General features: G+C 44.1%; 1 protein-coding gene across 2 annotated transcripts in view; it reads left to right on the plus strand.

The window, feature by feature from the left end:
• LOC134634088 (NACHT, LRR and PYD domains-containing protein 12-like) overlaps positions 1-20300 on the plus strand; it is a 245424-nt gene that overhangs the window by 197638 nt on the left and 27486 nt on the right. Inside the window, exons 6-7 of one of the 2 annotated variants that reach the window (XM_063483150.1) lie at positions 8844-9020; positions 20034-20207. The exons of the other annotated variant lie outside the window; for it this stretch is intronic. Coding sequence (XP_063339220.1) covers positions 8844-9020; positions 20034-20207 — 351 coding nt within the window. The remainder of the gene's footprint in view (positions 1-8843; positions 9021-20033; positions 20208-20300) is intronic. 2 annotated transcript variants of the gene reach the window in all.

The raw sequence follows: 20300 nt of genomic DNA on the forward strand, positions 1-20300 counted from the left end.
TCAAAGTCTCCAGCATCTTGGAACCAGCAGCTCCTCCTTTGGCACGCATAAGCTGCAAAAGATAATCAAAATCCTCAAAAACACATGGCACAGTTTCAAACTTTTTTAGATGGGCACCAAGATGTTCAAAAAACTGCCTCTCATTGTCAAACGACCATGAATTACAGACAATGCATGTGAACGAAAGGATGTTGCCTGGCTGGGATGACTGTGAATGATGCCTTGACAGATGTGTCCTTAATGCACCCCATGGCTTGACAGTGCAAGGGCAATCAGCATGAAGGCAGGGTATGGAGTGGACTCGACCAAAATGCCCATGTATTAGCCTGATGTGTTTCAGCAGGTCTAATCTTTTTGTGGTTGTGAAGTTGCACAACTTATATTTCCAATTCATTTTTACATAACTGAGGACTTTGGTTAAGATTAACCACATTTTCAAGGTCAATGTGATTTATTTCTTTAGAAACTTGCATACCTGTAAAGGATACGCGGGTGGGTGCGTCAGCCCTAGAATTGGTAACCGAGTCGTCTATCAGCGAGCCTCTGCTTGTAAAGGACACACGTGAGGACCTGAAAAAGAGGGCAAATAGTGAGTGTCCACATACACAGATTTTTCATGCAACAAAAATAAGAAAATACATTACACAAAAGAAATTTTCAGACATGTACCTGGTTACAATTTATTTATCAACCTGAGTCTCTTTAATAAAGGTAGAAATAAAACATAAGGTGAATATTCTTCTTCAGTTTTTCTTTGCTCCTCTTATCTGAGAAGTCTGTCTGTCTGTTATACTTAACAAGGGTCTGTTATGCAGAAATAACAGATTGTGTACTTACCTCACTAAAATAAAGGCATTGCAACTGCATAGATTATTCATGCATCATGGAATTAGCTTCATAGATCATATTCATAGATGTAATATGCTTCACAAAACATGCCGTATTTCTCCAAATTATAGCCCAGACATATAATATTCAAAATTAATTTGGACCCCAGGTGTTTAAAAGAACCAGGTTTCTATATGTGGCCCGCTGAATAATTGGGGGAGATATGATTATGAAAACAATTATTAAGCACTGACGTTCTAACACTACCCAATATAATATAAAATCAATTCAAAAATATTTTACTTGATCCCACAATTCCAAAAAAAAAATTAGGTGCAGCAACAGTGGGTATTTTCACACATACTAGTGGGATACAGTAGTACTTTGTTTTATTTTTTAACATCTGCCATTTCAATATTTTAGAAAAAGCTAGCATTGACAAATTTTTAAACTTAAAACAAGCAGTCAGACAGTCATGCACAGGCCTGGACTGGGACAACATTTCAGGCTGAGAGCTTTACCCCCCTGCTTTTATTTTGGTGTGACACCCTGAGGAACTTCAGCTACTTTCTGTCAGAGACCGTTGGCAACACTGATGGTCTCATGAGACGCCCTCCCTCTCTCAGACATACTTGTCCCACCCCGTGAGCGAGTATCTTAATCATCAGTAAGTAGGAGAGACTTTCTATCCAACCAGAGGTGAGGAAGGCGGGACCTGCCCCTACTTACTGAACGTAAGATACTCTTTAACCACACATCAATAAATACAGTTAATAATTCAAACTCTCAGAGCAGTCTTTGTTTTTTACTGATCGTTTCACGTTGGCTTTATTTGTTTTGCTGCTGAAAAATCTCCCTATAGCTGGAGTTCATGATGCTGCTGTGTCCCAGTGTTTCCCCGCAGTGCGAACAGCTGAGCGGATGATGAAGCAGATACGGGAGCAAAGCGGTATCTATCACATTTTTAAATACAAGCAAGCATGCTTCAGAGCTTTTTCAGAAAGTTCTGGTGCTGCTAAAACAAAGCCGCCAGTTACAGCTGGGAGAAAGCTTTCAGTGAGCTCTCCGGGATGATGAGCTACAGTGAAGATGAATGGGGAGACGCAGACGGATGCAACAGCTGTTTTTTAAGAGTTTTAAAACACGGCTGTTGGGAATGATCTGCCCAGTGTTCATAGAATTTCAAAGACATACAGGATTTAAGTTTGTTTACCTGCTTTATGTGTTGACCCAGAAGCAGAGCCACCACAACTTAAGGATTGCCGCTCTCATTTCTCAAAATAATAATAATAATACTAATGATAATAAAAAAAAAGATCGTCTGACGTCCATTTTATTTTGCATCAAGGAAGGAAAGTAGTTTGCAAAGACCGCGATTGTAATTATTGGGGGTGTCCAAATTCATGGGCTGCATCCTCCCAACATATTTGTAGACCGATTACGTCACAGCGACAAGCCGAAGGCTGACCAATGCGTCCTCCTTTTCCCCGAATTTGAAGGATGGGTCGGGTGTGTCCTCCGTGGCCCACCATATCCCGGATTTCATAGCGCGGCCCAGCCAAACTCCAGTTTCCGGCAATGGCGGCCGCTACTAAGTTTTAAAATTACTCTTATTATTCTTTCTGGGTCACATAATAAACTTTTAACATATTTTCAGGCGAGAATGTGGGTGTGTAAACTTCAAATATCTGCTCGGTTTATCAAAATATCGCATATTTGCACAAGTGCTTCGACATTTTCGGAGACGTCTGTTACCCACCAGCTCGATAGCTAGCCGAGAGCTCGAGGGTCACTAGAGACGCCGAGAACGGCACAACTCCCGGCACATCATTTTCAGATCACCGCTGTCTTTCGCTACTCAGGTTAAACGTAGGTTTACATCCGGCCTACCCGACCTTCTGAGGACCCGGCCCACATAGCTCGCGAAGGCCGGGCCCTCAGGAGGATTCAGACCATGAATTTGGACACGACCTCAGTGTTCCGATTACCAGTCCGGGACTGGTCATGCATGCTGACTGTTAAAAAGCGCACCACGAACACATTTCATTGCAACTTACCGGCAGTTGTCTAGACGGTTAACAGACAGCCACAGATTCAAAGTTTCATTTCAAGTAATGGTGCATTACACAGACCTAAGCAATACAAGTAAAGTGTAATAGCTCATTACTTCAAAAATTACCATTTGCATGCGCTATTATATATTATTCACCCTATGTAAATAGCTTACCTTCACTTCTGTGGTTCGATCGGGTTCGATGGAAGCTGAAGAAAGGACCCAGAATTTGCTTGCAGTCCCGCTCAGTCAAAAAGCGCGGTCTGGCGCATGCGCAATTAGGAACATAAGACTCACGGTTTGGGGGTATATTTTACTGCATTTTTTAATGTAATGTCGTTACTCTTAAGAAAAGGGTATAATTAACCCATTACTGTATAATTCCTTGGCTGAGTGCAATAATAGAGTAAATCTTGTATGATTTGCATAGATTATATATACCTCTCTCCAAAATAGCTTTTATCAGTGTGTTGACCTATAATTTTTCCCGACTGCTGAACGTGGAAAATTGATCCGGGTCTGCTCTTCACCTGCAAGTGACACACTGAGACATTTTGATCATTCTTCTCATTGCTTAAAAACACACGTCTCCTCTCTTGATTCTGAACTCCCCTTTCTTAAAAACCCAGAAAGATTGTAGTTGTTCTACGTTAGAAACCACCAAACCCTCTTCCTATTTTTGCTTATTTTTATCAACAATTCTGCTAAAAAGAATTTTCTTGCATGTCCACACTAGGGGAGCTGGTAGCCTGCAGTACCACCTTCTCCCGCTAGTTGGAAACAACTTTTACACACATTTCTACACTCCTCTCTCTCTTTTTTTTCCCCTTGTTTTGTTCCCCATTTTCAACATTTTGAACCCCATTTTTCACTTTTTTTTTTTTTTTGTTTGTTTTTTTTGTTACACACAACAACAACTTTTCCCACACATCCATTCTCTGCAATCTTACACACCACACATTTACTCAGTCCTTAACATACAGTCACACATTGAGTTTTGTCTCTGGCCGCCTGGTGGAACGTCTGCTGCTACTGGATCTAGATCCTACATTTACATTCAGAGCGTCCTCTGCAATGGCCTTCTTCCCTTACCGGCAGAAAAGTGCTAAAATACCGTCACTCCACACACTGTATTGTGCAGACGTGATTATCAACGGTGGACTCGAACCACCGTTCCCTGTGATGGACCAGTGTTTTTGCAATTACTCTGGCAGACGACTGCTTTTCTTTTGCACAACACCAGAACCGAACACAAGCCTGGGGCCTCAAACCACCAGGATTTTCCCTCCGGAGACTCGAACTCCGGAGCAGCAGGCACTTCACCGCTCGGCCAGACAAAAAACTCTCCATGACTGTGTACAAGTTAACTACAACTCACCCATCTGCAGGAGTCCCCTCAAAATCGATGATCTCGGTGGTGGCCAAAACACACGGCTCCGTGACTCCTCCATTTCCTTTGCTTCAACAGCTGGTAGGACAAAGGCAGCTTTTTCCTCAGGGGTGATCAGCCCGTCCACGGAACCGTTGTTTAGCGACCACACGGACCACCCTGCTCACAGCGCCATTCTGTTGTGGAAGTTTTCCACTTAAATAAAGCCTGCAGACAAGCGGTGAGCGGTAGCTAACATTCTTTAATCCGGACACACAAAGACAACGGACAACCAAGCTTGATGGAGAGCCTGCATGACGCGGGGCAGGGTCAGCAGAGTCTCCGGAGCCTAGCATGGCTCTCCGTTTAAATACCTTCTTCAGGAACAAAAGGCAGTTACACAGCTGTTTCACACCTTAAGGTTCACACTCCCTTGCTACCTCCCAGAGTCCTTGAAGAGACAAAAGACTCTTCCTGTGGAGTGGTCTGCTCCCCCCCAACTTCCCTCTTACAGTATGGGTGTCAGACATGGCATTATACAATAAAATAATGTGATTAGTACATAAGTGAAAGAAATTCCTTTACAGAATCTCTAAAAACATCTGAGAGGCCAAATAATTTCATTTTGGGACAAACAGAATAAAATAGTGACCGAGCGCCTGCTAAACTAGATGCTGTGTACAGCCACTCTCCTGAGCCTGTATTATATACACAGCAGTTAAAATCACAAACTGAATACAATCTCATATCTACAAAACAGGCTGAGTCAAAGTTGCAGCTATGCTTATGAATATGGAGAACAAACAGGCAAGTTATCAGCTCACCAGCTGCGACAAAGAACAGCTAACAACTATCCTTGAGATCCACAATAACCAGGGAATGAGGTCTACAGATAACCAAGATTTAAATAAGTTTTTAAATTACTATCAGACTTTATACGGCTCCTCCCAGGCAAACGATGACGTAGCGCTAGAAAACTTTTTTGAAAGACTTGATATTCCCTCCTTGGGAGAAGATGCGATCACTGGTCTGGAGGAACCTGTCTCTAATGTTGAAATTGAAACATCCATACGGAGCATACAGTCTGGAAAATCTGCTGCCCCGACGGGTATCCATCTGATCTTTTCATAAAGTTTTCTGACCGACTGAATTCACTGTTAAAATCAACTTTTGCAGAATCCTTCCTCTCACAGTCGTTGCCTCCAACAATGCATCAAGCAGTGATGTGTTTAATTGTAAAACAGGACAAAGACCATTTAGATTGTCGTTCATGTCGTTTAATATCTTTGTTCAACACAGACACCAAGATCCTGGCTCAAGTGTTGGCCCGTCGCTTACACAAGTATTTGTCCTCCATTATTTCACAGGACCAGACGGGCTTTATTAGGCTTTTTTTTAACATTAGAGTTCTATTAAATATAATTTATACCCATGTTAAAGGTGATACATTGGAAACTGTAATTTGGCTTGACGCAGAAAAAGCGTTGGATCGGGTGAGATGGGATTTTTTTTATACGCTTAAAAATGTGGCTTTAATTTTGTATCTTGGATAAAAGTATTGTATTGCTCCCCTCTAACAGCCGTCCGGACTAACAATACTCTGTCCCCCAGGACAGGGATGCCCTCTGTCTCCTCTTCTTTTTGCCATTGAAGCGCTAGCTGTTGCTCTGAGACGATGTGTTGGTGTTGAGGGAAAACATCGAACATGAAGTCTCTCTTTATGCCGACGACATGATTTTATTTATTTCCAACCCATCGAATAGCCTCCACAAACTTTTGGATATAATAATAATAATACATTTTATTTATAGGCGCCTTTAAGAGCCTCAAGGTCACCTTAATACATACTTAAGGAATTTGGGACAATTTCTGGATATAAAGTGAATTTTGGGGAGAGGTAAAGTCTATCTGTACAACAACTGGGGAGTTTTTGTCTATTTTAGCCCCTTTTAAACTCAGCTGTAACAAGTTTAAGTACTTGGACATCTGGGTGACACAAAACCACAAAGACTTGTATAAAACGATCTTCCTTTATTGTCGAGCTTAAAGAGGATTTTGGAAAATGGGAGTTTTGCCTCTTTCGCTGGGTGGTAGAATAAATATCATCAAGATGATATTTCCTAAATTTTAGTATTTTTTTCAATGTCTTGAATGTTTTTAACAAAGTCTTGTTTAACAATCTGAACAGTCACATTTCTTCCTTTATTTGGACTAAAAAAGCCACCCAGGCTGAAACAGAGTTTATTACAAAGACCGTGGAGCGCAGGAGGCAAATCTTTGTTGCATTACTGGGCATCAAATATAAGGGCTTTATTATATTGGGTAAAAGATGATGATCATTTATTTTGATGGGTAACACTGGAACAGTTGTCAGTGAATCGATGCTCCCTGTTTGGTTACTGGCTGGGCCGTGGTTGCATTGGTTTGGATGGGTTGGGGGGGCTGTTTACTGATCCTGCTGTAATTGTTGTCAGATATAATTGTATGTTCAATAAAAAAGACTTTGACAAAAAAGAAAAACCCCTCATATGATCTTATAGGTGATGTATGTAACAGTTTGATAGGATCCAGAGGTGACTGCCATTGGAAAGAGTTATTTTTTAAACACAGATTGAAAAAGTCTTCAAACATTTTGTTTTCAGTTATTTAAAAGTTGTTAAAACTAAATTGAAATTGTTATAATTGCTATAAATTGAACAAAAAGTGAAGTGTTACCCCAGAATGGTTCAGACAGCAACATTGTTTTCTTGGCCTTATAATCACATTGACAGTCTTTTATTACTACAATTCAGGATTACTAGTGACAAAAATGTTTATCATCATCTTCGTCTACATGTAAATGAAAACAATAACAGTCAGTGTTCTGGTGGTGTTGAGAGGGGGGCATTTTGCTGTTATTTTACCATTGCATCAGAATCATATAATAAGCATTGCATTAAAGCATTTATTTAAGCTATTGACATTACATTAAAGTTTGTATTACAGTGATTGTTATAACTAGTATAACTAAAATCTTCTATTCACAGGTGTTGGTGATATATAATCTTTTGTTGCAGGTGTAACCATGATCATCTTCACACATTGCAGTTTTGTGCTCATTACAGAGTTGTGCTCAAGTTAATAAGGGTTAAAAGCTACAGTCAGCGGGATGTCTGGCTGATCTATTGAGTAAAGCGACTTCGAGCTGGAAGGCCGCACATGCTTACAAAAAAACACTTATACCATGTTAGTCTTTATGATCTTTTATTCAGTTATATCTTTTGTTAAACTTTAAGTAGTGTGCATTTGCAATAATTAATCATTATTTCATTTAATCATCATCATTAATTGTTATTGCATTAGAGAATTTCTTTAGGCTGTCGGCCTTATGTTACATTTTCTATTACAGGAGCAGTGATAATCATTTTCATATACATGCATTGTATTTTTGTGCTTGCCAATAAGGGGGGCTCGGTCAACTAGTGGAGGGTCGGAAACTTTGTTCGGCGCAAGGTCCGAACAATCTATTGTGTTAAGGATCTTGAGCTATGAAAAGAACACGCTTACAAAACACATACTATGTCAGTTATCATTATCCTTTATTCATTTATATTCTTTTATTAAGCTTTGAATAGTGGCATTTGATTAGAACATTTATTCAACATATTACATGTATGGTTTCAGTTAGGTCATTGCACACTCTGTCTATAAGGACAGAGTGGCCTCTGTCCTTATAGACAGAGTGAAGGCTGAGGTCGAGACACACACACACAGTTAGTGGGTTCAGGTTTAGGTCAGAGATCAACTAACAATCCGCAGAACCTTGTAGCTGCCATGTTGTGTCTTCACACGGACAGTTGGCTCCAGGAGATAAAGGGGGAGTCAGTGCCTTCCCTCGAGACGGAGAGAATGTTCCTTTGTTGTATCAAAAGTTGTCAACATTGATTGTATTGTACCTACTTTACGCATGAGGGGGCATGCTAATACCCTGATTTTCATAAAGACTATTGTTGTGTGGTTTTTGGAGAGAGATCTTATGCTGTCTGCGTGCAGTATTCATCTCCCACACGTGTGCATTAAAATCATCGTTTTGACCTGACCCGGCCGGACCAGTGTTGTTATTTTGGGTTTTCCTTTTGTATCCATCCCCAATATTTTGAACTCGTAACAGTGTCCAGTCAAACACGTCTCTGTGAAAGCTTCAATCCAACAGGCTCCAAAATCCTTCTGCTCATTTCCTCGCCGGGTTCTTGATGCTCTTGTACCGTCTCTCTGTCATCCTCCTCGCTCCCTCTTTGCACTCACAGTCTTTGTGCATCATTAACACTCACATGTGGAAAACCAAAGTTTTACTGAGCAGAAGATGATCATCAGTGACGCTGTCTTTAAAATACTCTTGTTAGAAATGTACGACTTTAATGTGAAACATTCAGAGTTTTTTCTCTTGTTGTGTTTGTTTGAAGCTGCTTCCTGTTGGCTTCAGCTGTTTGGAGTTTCCATTTTCTAAACTTCTACATTCTGAACCTTCTTCAGCTCTGAACAGATGATGAAACACTGAATGATTTCAAGCTCACACTTTGTCTAATAAACTTACATCTTTCATTCTTTATACAGATTGTGGGGCTGTGGTTTGTCAGAGATCAGCTGTGATTATCTGGCAGCAGCACTGAAGTCCAACCCCTCCCATCTGAGAGAGCTGGACCTGAGCTGGAACAACAAGCTGCAGGATTCAGGAGTGAAGCATCTGTGTGGTTTCCTGGAGAGTCCAGGATGTAAACTTGAAACTCTGAGGTCAGTCAGCAATGTTTTAGTTGTGCTGAGATGAATATGATGTGAAAGTTGTGCTGACACTAAACTGCAGACATCAGGCTGATATTATACTGATCCACACTGAGGATCTTCATGGTAAAGTCTGTTTTCTTCTTCTCTGGTTTAGTCCATTGACTGCAGCAGAACAATGTTCACATTTCAAACAGTGAGACTCAACGTATGGCCCGCGGCCCACACGCGGCCTGCCCACCTTTCCTGATTCAGAGAGAGGGGACCCTGATTAGCTGTGTAGCTTCTTCCTCACAGTTCTAAGTTGGGATGGGTACCGGTGTTCTGACATAAACGGTAGTAACCAGACCGAAAAGCAGCGCACATTTCGGTGCTTTATTTCGGTGCTTTTTTTTTCCTGAGCCAATTCTAGCCAATCATTTTACGTTTCCGAGGATAGTAGGCGGGGCCAGGTACGTATGTTCTTTTAGAGCAGAGCTACAGATTAAAAATGCCCAAGACAAAGCGGTCAAAGTCTGGCTGTACTTCGCAGCAAAAGATGCAAACTCAGCAGCCTGCAACAAGTGCTTTAAGGTGATACTGTGATACTGTCAAAGGAGGTAACACCTCGAATCTGATGAAACACCTGGCGACGCGTAGCGGTTTTTTTAAAAGCCGACAAATGCGCCGTATTTGATAGCTTGCTGCGAGACCTCACACCGAGCACATCTACTGCGGGTGTGGTGCCTGTTATCGGACCCGGAGTTAGCAACATCCCCCAAAAACTCAAAGAGGAGAGTCCTGGCCCCTAGCCCTGCCAGTGTAGCAGAAATGATGAGGATGATGATGGCAGCAGCAGCCGTTCTTCTCTGCGTGAGTAGCTTAATGTTGTTCGTGTGTAATTTACGTTGAGTAGGCTAACCACGTTATTACATTAATGCATGTAAGGTGAACTAGCAAACACCGTCGTAGTTACATGCGGCTGTCTTCTTGTTTGATGGCAGATACTCCCTTCACCCTGGCCAAAAAGGCTAAAATGACCAAAGAAAAAGTGGGAAACAGCTAAACATGAGAGGTTTTTGGACCAATTTTGTGTTTTTTCCATTGTTTAAGCACTGCTTCCAGCCAAGAGTGATACCATATATGCCCTATAGCTGCAGAAAAGGCTAACATTGTTATCTTTTTACAAAAAACAGCTAAACATGAGAGGTTTTTGGACAAAGTTTGTGTTCTCCATTCTTTAAGCACTGGTTCGAGCACCGTTTAAGCACCGGCACCGTTTCAAAAGTACCGGTTTTGTACCGGTATCAGATAAAACCTAAACGATACCCATCCCTAGTTCTAAGTATCAGACACAACAATGAATAATCCACAGCTGACTGTCTTTAGCAGGTCAAAGGTCACGGCACACAGCAGACAGTCAGAAATATTCTAACTCTGATCATTTATCAGTTGTGACACTGTGAGACTTGATCAGAGGTGTGATCATCACAGCAGAGGCCTTTGTGTCAAAGTCACTGAGGATCAAACAGAAACACATGAAGCAGATTTTCCTCTTCTGGCTTTTTATAGCAGATAACCTTCAAAATCTTCTGCAGTCGATCAAAAACTGAAGCAAACCATGAATCAACATGTGAACATGAGCTGATGCTGCTGAAGTGAAGCAAAGTTACAGAGGTTTGATTACAGACACAGCTGAGAGTTTGTAATCTGTCAGCATTTTAAAAAGTTTCCATGGAACAGCAGAAATGAGGCTTTACTGTTAGAGGCCGACAGCACTGAACACAACAGCAGACTGGTGGCTAAGAAACAGTGAATGATGCAGAAACAGATGTTTGAAGCTGTTCTTGGAGGACACTGAGAGAGAGAGAGAGCTGTGCAGGCAGGAACAGCCAAAGTCAGAGAGAATTCATGAGCATATTTATCAAACGTGAAGCAGAGTTTGATCTTCTTTTGCTGCTGGTTCACTCAGTTTTGGTTGGAGACAGATGAAACCTGCAGCTTCAGGATCTGTGAGCTGTCCACTTTCAGCCCCGACGGCGTGTCCGTGTCCGTGCCGTCGAGTGAACGATCCACGCTCTGTGTTTCCATCTTTGTGTGTTTAGCTGCTCTCATTTACTGTTTTAGCTGTTTGCTGCTGGTTGAAATAGTTTGTCAGCTTTAAGCTGAGATTCTGGCAAAATCCATTTATATTAAACATCGATTCAGGATTGAATGAATCAACATCGTTTTATTTAAATTAAAACCATTTAAATGGGAACATTAATTGTTTACAGCCGCCTCTAATGCTGGGTAATGTCAGCTGGTCCATGTGCAGCTGGCTGTGAGGCTCAGGGAGCGTCTACAAAGTGCAACACTGAAAGAACATCATCCATAAATATTGAGGAATAACTGGACTCTCATACAGCGAGACTCAAATGCCTTTAAACATCAGCTTATCCTGCTGATCCAAGTCCAACACTGAGTTTGTAAAAACATGTTTGTCAATCATTTTGTTTGGTTTGTGAGGAAAATGATTCAATAACTTGCTGCTAATACACAACATTTCATCATATTTCCTCATAACCCTCTTTTGTCTGACCATTTGATCCCATTTGAATTTGCAATAAAGGATCCACAGAGTTTGGTGACAATGATGACAGTAGATGTTTGTGTGAAAGTGCTGGAAGCAAATGAGTGTGTGATGTTCTTTCAGTGTTGCACTTTGTAGACGCTCCCTGAGCACTGGTCTCACAGCCAGCTGCACATAGAGACCAGTGTTGTTAGTCCAGGTCAGAAGATGACTTGTTGGAATGAAGATGAGCTTGTAGTTTGTCTGCTTTAATAATGTGACTGGAAAAAGGTGTTGGACTTCAAATATGTCCGTTTCTTTCACACTTCACCTTTAAAAGTGAAGCCATGTGGTTCCTGGAAGGAGAAACACGACTTTTTCAAGTCTTTGTCCTGTTTTTATGAAAAATGTACGACTTTAATGTGAAACATTCAGAGTTTTTTCTCTTGTTGTGTTTGTTTGAAGCTGCTTCCTGTTGGCTTCAGCTGTTTGGAGTTTCCATTTTCTAAACTTCTACATTCTGAACCTTCTTCAGCTCTGAACAGATGATGAAACACTGAATGATTTCAAGCACTTTGTCTAATAAACTTACATCTTTCATTCTTTATACAGATTGTGGGACTGTGGTTTGTCAGAGATCAGCTGTGATTATCTGGCAGCAGCGCTGAAGTCCAACCCCTCCCATCTGAGAGAGCTGGACCTGAGTAATGACTTCTTGTCGTTGACTAACAAGCTGCAGGATTCAGGAGTGAAGCATCTGTGTGGTTTTCTGGAGAGTCCACGATGTCAACTTGAAACTCTGAGGTCAGTCAGCATGTTTTAGTTGTGCTGAGATGAATATGATGTGAAAGTTGTGCTGACACTAAACTGTAGACATCAGGCTGATATTATACTGATCCACACTGAGGATCTTCATGGTAAAGTCTGTTTTCTTCTTCTCTGGTTTAGTCCATTGACTGCAGCAGAACAATGTTCACATTTCAAACAGTGATACTCAACGTATGGCCCGCGGCCCACACGCGGCCTGCCCACCTTTCCTGATTCAGAGAGAGGGGACCCTGATTAACTGTGTAGCTTCTTCCTCACAGTTCTAAGTATCAGACACAACAACGAATAATCCACAGCTGACTCTCTTTAGCAGGTCAAAGGTCACGGCACACAGCAGACAGTCAGAAATATTCTAACTCTGATCATTTATCAGTTGTGACACTGTGAGACTTGATCAGAGGTGTGATCATCACAGCAGAGGCCTTTGTGTCAAAGTCACTGAGGATCAAACAGAAACACATGAAGCAGATTTTCCTCTTCTGGCTTTTTATAGCAGATAAGCAGATAAAATTCTAGCAGATATTCAAGATGGCGCTGGAGTGACGGCAGCCTTTCCAAGTAGCGCAGCAACACCGCACCTTTTCTTAACTTTTAACTTTTTTTAGACTAGGCTTTCAAACTTTATTTCACCTTCCTCTAGTTACTCTACTTCTACCTCTTAGATATAGCGATACAAGATGGATAATGCACTTTTTAAAACTTCTGGAACCAGCTCCTTCATCTATTCGAGAGCGGAGCTGCTGGCACTAAGAACAAAGGGACAGACCGGCATGCGACACAACATCCCGGCTGAGATAAAGAGGAGCTACAGAGGCTGCAAGGCTGGAGCGAGGAAAGCGGATCACCGGAGGCGATTCAAACCATCAATCCCAACAGTGATAATGGGCAGCGTGAAGTCGCTACAGAATAAAATGGACGAACTGTGTGCGCTGAACAACCATATACTGTGAGTGCAGTTTGTTTATCTTCACGGAGACGTGGCTAACTGAGCTAACGCCACAGGCTAACGTAGACCTATGCGGTTTCACATCCGTGAGAGCCGATAGGGACACACAGGCCAGCGGGAAAAGCAGAGGTGGGGGACTCATTGTCTACATCAACAACAGATACTGTAACCCTGGACACGTCTCCGTTAAAGTATCTGTATGCCGTCCGGACCTGGAGCTGCTAGCCGTTAGCTTGCGGCCATATTATCTACCTCGGGAGTTCAGTCATGTGATCTGTGTGTGTGTTTACATCCCTCCAATGGCCAACGCAACAGCTGCCTGTGAGAAAATACACACAGTTACAGCAAGACTGCAGACACAAAACCCCGAGGCTTTCATTATTATATCTGGAGACTTTAATCATGCCACACTGGATTCTACTCTGGCTGCTTTTCACCAGTTTGTGAATTGTCCCACACGGAGCAACAGGACAACTGACCTACTGTATGCCAATGTGAGAGATGCATACAGAGCCACCTCCCTCCCCCCACGAGGGAAGTCAGACCACAACCTGGTTTACCTACAGCCACAATACACACCCCTCGTCCAAAGGCAGCCTGTCACAACGCGCTCCATCAGGAGATGGACCCCAGAAAAGCAGGATGCTCTGAGAGACTGCTATGACACCACAGACTGGGATGTGCTTCTGAGCCCACATGGTGAGGACATAGAGGGGGCGACACACTGTCTGACAGACTACCTCAACTTTTGTGTGGACACGGTCGCCCCTGCTAAGACGGTACGGTGTTATCCTAATAACAAACCGTGGATAACACAGGAAGTCAAAGCTGTCCTCAACAAGAAGAAGGCGGCTTTCAGGAGCAAAGTGAAGGAGGAGATGAAAGCAGCACAGCAGGAGGTGAAACGCTGCCTGAGGGAAGCAAAGGACACCTACAGGAGGAAGGTGGAGCAGAAGCTGGAGAGGAACAATATGAGGGAGGTCTGGAATGGTGTGAAAACCATCACAGGCCACAACACCAAGAAAAGCACAGTGGGGGGGACTGTGGAGAAGGCAAACGAGCTCAACAACTTCTTCAACAGGTTTGACCAGCCCACAACCCCCCCACCCCCACCCTCACCTTTACTACAGAGCCCTCTCCCCACTCTCCTACCTCCCTCGCTTCTCCCCCTTCCTGACACTATGACACCCCCCTCCTCCAATCCCTCTCTCAACAGCAGGACATCTTCTTTCCCCCTCCTCCCAATCATCTCCCAGTGTCACAGTGGATCAGGTCAGGAGACAACTGAGGAAGCTTCGCCCCAGAAAGGCAGCAGGCCCAGACAAGGTGTGTCCCAGGATGCTAAAGGCGTGTGCTGCTGAACTTGGGGAGCCGCTACAACGAGTCTTCAACCTCAGCCTGCTACTGGGGAGAGTGCCCGCCCTATGGAAGACATCCTGCATCGTCCCGGTCCCCAAAAGGAACCGGCCCAATGAGCTGAATGACTTCCGACTGGTTGCACTGACATCACATCTTATGAAGACTCTAGAGCGGCTCTTCCTCAACCTCCTCCGACCACAGGTACAACATGCCCAGGACCCACTACAGTTCACCTACAAGGCGGATGTCGGAGTGGAGGATGCCATCCTGTACCTCCTACATAGAGCCCACTAACACCTGGATGGGGGAAAAGGCACGGTCAGGATCCTGTTTGTTGACTTTTCCAGTGCCTTTAATACCATCCGGCCCTGTCTGCTTCAGGAAAAACTAAACAGGATGCAGGTGGACCCCTGCCTGGTCGCTTGGATCTCCGACTACCTCACTGACAGACCACAGTACGTCAGGCTGAAGGACATCACGTCTGACACTGTGGTCAGCAGCACAGCAGCACCACAGGGAACTGTGCTGTCCCCTCTTCTCTTCACCCTGTACACCTCTGACTTCTGCTACAACTCTGAATCCTGCCATATTCAGAAGTTTGCAGATGACACAGCCATCATGGGGTGTATCTGGGATGATCAGGAAGAGGAGTACAGAAGTCTGGTGAGGAACTTTGTCGCATGGAGTCACACAAACCACCTGCAACTCAACACCTCAAAGACTAAGGAACTGGTTGTGGACTTTGGGAGGTCCAGAGAAGGTCCACTGCCAGTTCAGATAGAGGGGGAGGAGGTGGAGGTGGTCAACAAGTACAAGTACCTCGGGCTGTGGGTGGAGAACAAACTGGACTGGTCATGCAACACAGAGCACCTGTATAAAAAAGCCCAAAGGCGACTATACTTCCTCAGGAGGCTGAGGTCTTTTAACATCTGCAGGAAGCTCCTGAGGATGTTTTACTAGTCGGTGGTTGCTGGAGTACTATTCTATGCTGTGGTGTGCTGGGGGAGCAGCAAAGCAAAGAAGGATCATCCAGGCTGGAAAAACTGATCAGGAAGGCTGGCTCTGTGGTCGGCATGAAGCTGGACACTCTGGTGACAGTGGCAGAGAAAAGGACACTAAAAAAAACTGCTGGACATTATGGACAATGCTGGGCATCCTCTGCACACGGCCATAAACAACCAGAGGAGTCTGTTCAGTGACAGGTTGCTTCTCCCAAAGACAAGAACCAACAGACTTAAAAACTCCTTTGTCCCACACGCCATCAGACTGTTTAACTCCTCTCTGGAGGGGAGAGGAGAGAGATGCATACAGAGCCACCTCCCTCCCCCCACGAGGGAAGTCAGACCACAACCTGGTTTACCTACAGCCACAATACACACCCCTCGTCCAAAGGCAGCCTGTCACAACGCGCTCCATCAGGAGATGGACCCCAGAAAAGCAGGATGCTCTGAGAGACTGCTATGACACCACAGACTGGGATGTGCTTCTGAGCCCACATGGTGAGGACATAGAGGGGGCGACACACTGTCTGACAGACTACCTCAACTTTTGTGTGGACACGGTCGCCCCTGCTAAGACGGTACGGTGTTATCCTAATAACAAACCGTGGATAACACAGGAAGTCAAAGCTGTCCTCAACATGAAGAAGGCGGCTTTCAGGAGCAAAGTGAAGGAGGAGATGAAAGCAGCACAGCAGGAGGTGAAACGCTGCCTGAGGGAAGCAAAGGACACCTACAGGAGGAAGGTGGAGCAGAAGCTGGAGAGGAACAATATGAGGGAGGTCTGGAATGGTGTGAAAACCATCACAGGCCACAACACCAAGAAAAGCACAGTGGGGGGGACTGTGGAGAAGGCAAACGAGCTCAACAACTTCTTCAACAGGTTTGACCAGCCCACAACCCCCCCACCCCCACCCTCACCTTTACTACAGAGCCCTCTCCCCACTCTCCTACCTCCCTCGCTTCTCCCCCTTCCTGACACTATGACACCCCCCTCCTCCAATCCCTCTCTCAACAGCAGGACATCTTCTTTCCCCCTCCTCCCAATCATCTCCCAGTGTCACAGTGGATCAGGTCAGGAGACAACTGAGGAAGCTTCGCCCCAGAAAGGCAGCAGGCCCAGACAAGGTGTGTCCCAGGATGCTAAAGGCGTGTGCTGCTGAACTTGGGGAGCCGCTACAACGAGTCTTCAACCTCAGCCTGCTACTGGGGAGAGTGCCCGCCCTATGGAAGACATCCTGCATCGTCCCGGTCCCCAAAAGGAACCGGCCCAATGAGCTGAATGACTTCCGACTGGTTGCACTGACATCACATCTTATGAAGACTCTAGAGCGGCTCTTCCTCAACCTCCTCCGACCACAGGTACAACATGCCCAGGACCCACTACAGTTCACCTACAAGGCGGATGTCGGAGTGGAGGATGCCATCCTGTACCTCCTACATAGAGCCCACTAACACCTGGATGGGGGAAAAGGCACGGTCAGGATCCTGTTTGTTGACTTTTCCAGTGCCTTTAATACCATCCGGCCCTGTCTGCTTCAGGAAAAACTAAACAGGATGCAGGTGGACCCCTGCCTGGTCGCTTGGATCTCCGACTACCTCACTGACAGACCACAGTACGTCAGGCTGAAGAACATCACGTCGGACACTGTGGTCAGCAGCACAGCAGCACCACAGGGAACTGTGCTGTCCCCTCTTCTCTTCACCCTGTACACCTCTGACTTCTGCTACAACTCTGAATCCTGCCATATTCAGAAGTTTGCAGATGACACAGCCATCATGGGGTGTATCTGGGATGATCAGGAAGAGGAGTACAGAAGTCTGGTGAGGAACTTTGTCGCATGGAGTCACACAAACCACCTGCAACTCAACACCTCAAAGACTAAGGAACTGGTTGTGGACTTTGGGAGGTCCAGAGAAGGTCCACTGCCAGTTCAGATAGAGGGGGAGGAGGTGGAGGTGGTCAACAAGTACAAGTACCTCGGGCTGTGGGTGGAGAACAAACTGGACTGGTCATGCAACACAGAGCACCTGTATAAAAAAGCCCAAAGGCGACTGTACTTCCTCAGGAGGCTGAGGTCTTTTAACATCTGCAGGAAGCTCCTGAGGATGTTTTACTAGTCGGTGGTTGCTGGAGTACTATTCTATGCTGTGGTGTGCTGGGGGAGCAGCAAAGCAAAGAAGGATCATCCAGGCTGGAAAAACTGATCAGGAAGGCTGGCTCTGTGGTCGGCATGAAGCTGGACACTCTGGTGACAGTGGCAGAGAAAAGGACACTAAAAAAAACTGCTGGACATTATGGACAATGCTGGGCATCCTCTGCACACGGCCATAAACAACCAGAGGAGTCTGTTCAGTGACAGGTTGCTTCTCCCAAAGACAAGAACCAACAGACTTAAAAACTCCTTTGTCCCACACGCCATCAGACTGTTTAACTCCTCTCTGGAGGGGAGAGGGAGGGGAAACAGGAGGACAAAGGAGGGGGGACAACTAAGCTGTAGTGCCTCTTCACATCACTGTGCAATACTTTTGTTAATAGTCAACGGTGCAATAGACTTCAATACTTGAAATGTGCAATTCACTTGTATTTTTGTTTTCATTTTTATTCCTATTTATTCTATTTATCCCCTTCGTATATTTTATTTATATATGTCTCTGTATTTATATATGTGTATATATAATATTCTGCTCACGCTCTGTAACTTCTGTCGGTGCTGTGCTTTTGGAAACCGAATTTCCCAGAGGAACCCACCCGAGGGATTAACAAAGTTTTATCTTATCTTAACCTTCAAAATCTTCTGCAGTCGATCAAAAACTGAAGCAAACCATGAATCAACATGTGAACATGAGCTGATGCTGCTGAAGTGAAGCAAAGTTACAGAGGTTTGATTACAGACACAGCTGAGAGTTTGTAATCTGTCAGCATTTTAAAAAGTTTCCATGGAACAGCAGAAACGAGGCTTTACTGTCAGAGGCCGACAGCACTGAACACAACAGCAGACTGGTGGCTAAGAAACAATGAATGATGCAGAAACAGATGTTTGAAGCTGTTCTTGGAGGACACTGAGAGAGAGACAGAGCTGTGCAGGCAGGAACAGCCAAAGTCAGAGAGAATTCATGAGCATATTTATCAAACGTGAAGCAGAGTTTGGATCTTCTTTTGCTGCTGGTTCACTCAGTTTTGGTTGGAGACAGATGAAACCTGCAGCTTCAGGATCTGTGAGCTGTCCACTTTCAGCCCCGACGGCGTGTCCGTGTACGTGCCGTCGAGTGAACGATCCACGCTCTGTGTTTCCATCTTTGTGTGTTTTGCTGCTCTCATTTACTGTTTTAGCTGTTTGCTGCTGGTTGAAATAGTTTGTCAGCTTTAAGCTGAGATTCTGGCAAAATACATTTATATTAAACATCGATTCAGGATTGAATGAATCAACATCGTTTTATTTAAATTAAAACCATTTAAATGGGAACATTAATTGTTTACAGCCGCCTCTAATGCTGGGTAATGTCAGCTGGTCCATGTGCAGCTGGCTGTGAGGCTCAGGGAGCGTCTACAAAGTGCAACACTGAAAGAACATCATCCATAAATATTGAGTAATAACTGGACTCTCATACAGCGAGACTCAAATGCCTTTAAACATCAGCTTATCCTGCTGATCCAAGTCCAACACTGAGTTTGTAAAAACATGTTTGTCAATCATTTTGTTTGGTTTCTGAGGAAAATGATTCAGTAACTTGCTGCTAATACACAACATTTCATCATATTTCCTCATAACCCTCTTTTGTCTGACCATTTGATCCCATTTGAATTTGCAATAAAGGATCCACAGAGTTTGGTGACAATGATGACAGTAGATGTTTGTGTGAAAGTGCTGGAAGCAAATGAGTGTGTGATGTTCTTTCAGTGTTGCACTTTGTAGACGCTCCCTGAGCCTCACAGCCAGCTGCACATAGAGACCAGTGTTGTTAGTCCAGGTCAGAAGATGACTTGTTGGAATGAAAATGAGCTTGTAGTTTGTCTGCTTTAATAATGTGACTGGAAAAAGGTGTTGGACTTTGTTTTTGTCCGTTTCTTTCACACTTCACCTTTAAAAGTGAAGCCATGTGGTTCCTGGAAGGAAAATCAAGACTTTTTCAAGTCTTTGTCCTGTTTTTATGAGAAATGTACGACTTTAATGTGAAACATTCAGAGTTTTTTCTCTTGTTGTGTTTGTTTGAAGCTGCTTCCTGTTGGCTTCAGCTGTTTGGAGTTTCCATTTTCTAAACTTCTACATTCTGAACCTTCTTCAGCTCTGAACAGATGATGAAACACTGAACGATTTCAAGCTCACACTTTGTCTAATAAACTTACATCTTTGTTTATACAGATTGAGGAGCTGTGGTTTGTCAGAGATCAGCTGTGATTATCTGGCAGCAGTGCTGAAGTCCAACCCCTCCCATCTGAGACAGCTGGACCTGAGTACCAACAACCTGCAGGATTCAGGAGTGAAGCATCTGTGTGGTTTCCTGGAGAGTCCAGGATGTAAACTTGAAACTCTGAGGTCAGTCAGCATGTTTTAGTTGTGCTGAGATGAATATGATGTGAAAGTTGTGCTGACACTAAACTGCAGACATCAGGCTGATATTATACTGAT

This window comes from Pelmatolapia mariae, linkage group LG9, assembly GCF_036321145.2.
Source record: "Pelmatolapia mariae isolate MD_Pm_ZW linkage group LG9, Pm_UMD_F_2, whole genome shotgun sequence".
Classification (NCBI taxonomy): domain Eukaryota; kingdom Metazoa; phylum Chordata; class Actinopteri; order Cichliformes; family Cichlidae; genus Pelmatolapia; species Pelmatolapia mariae.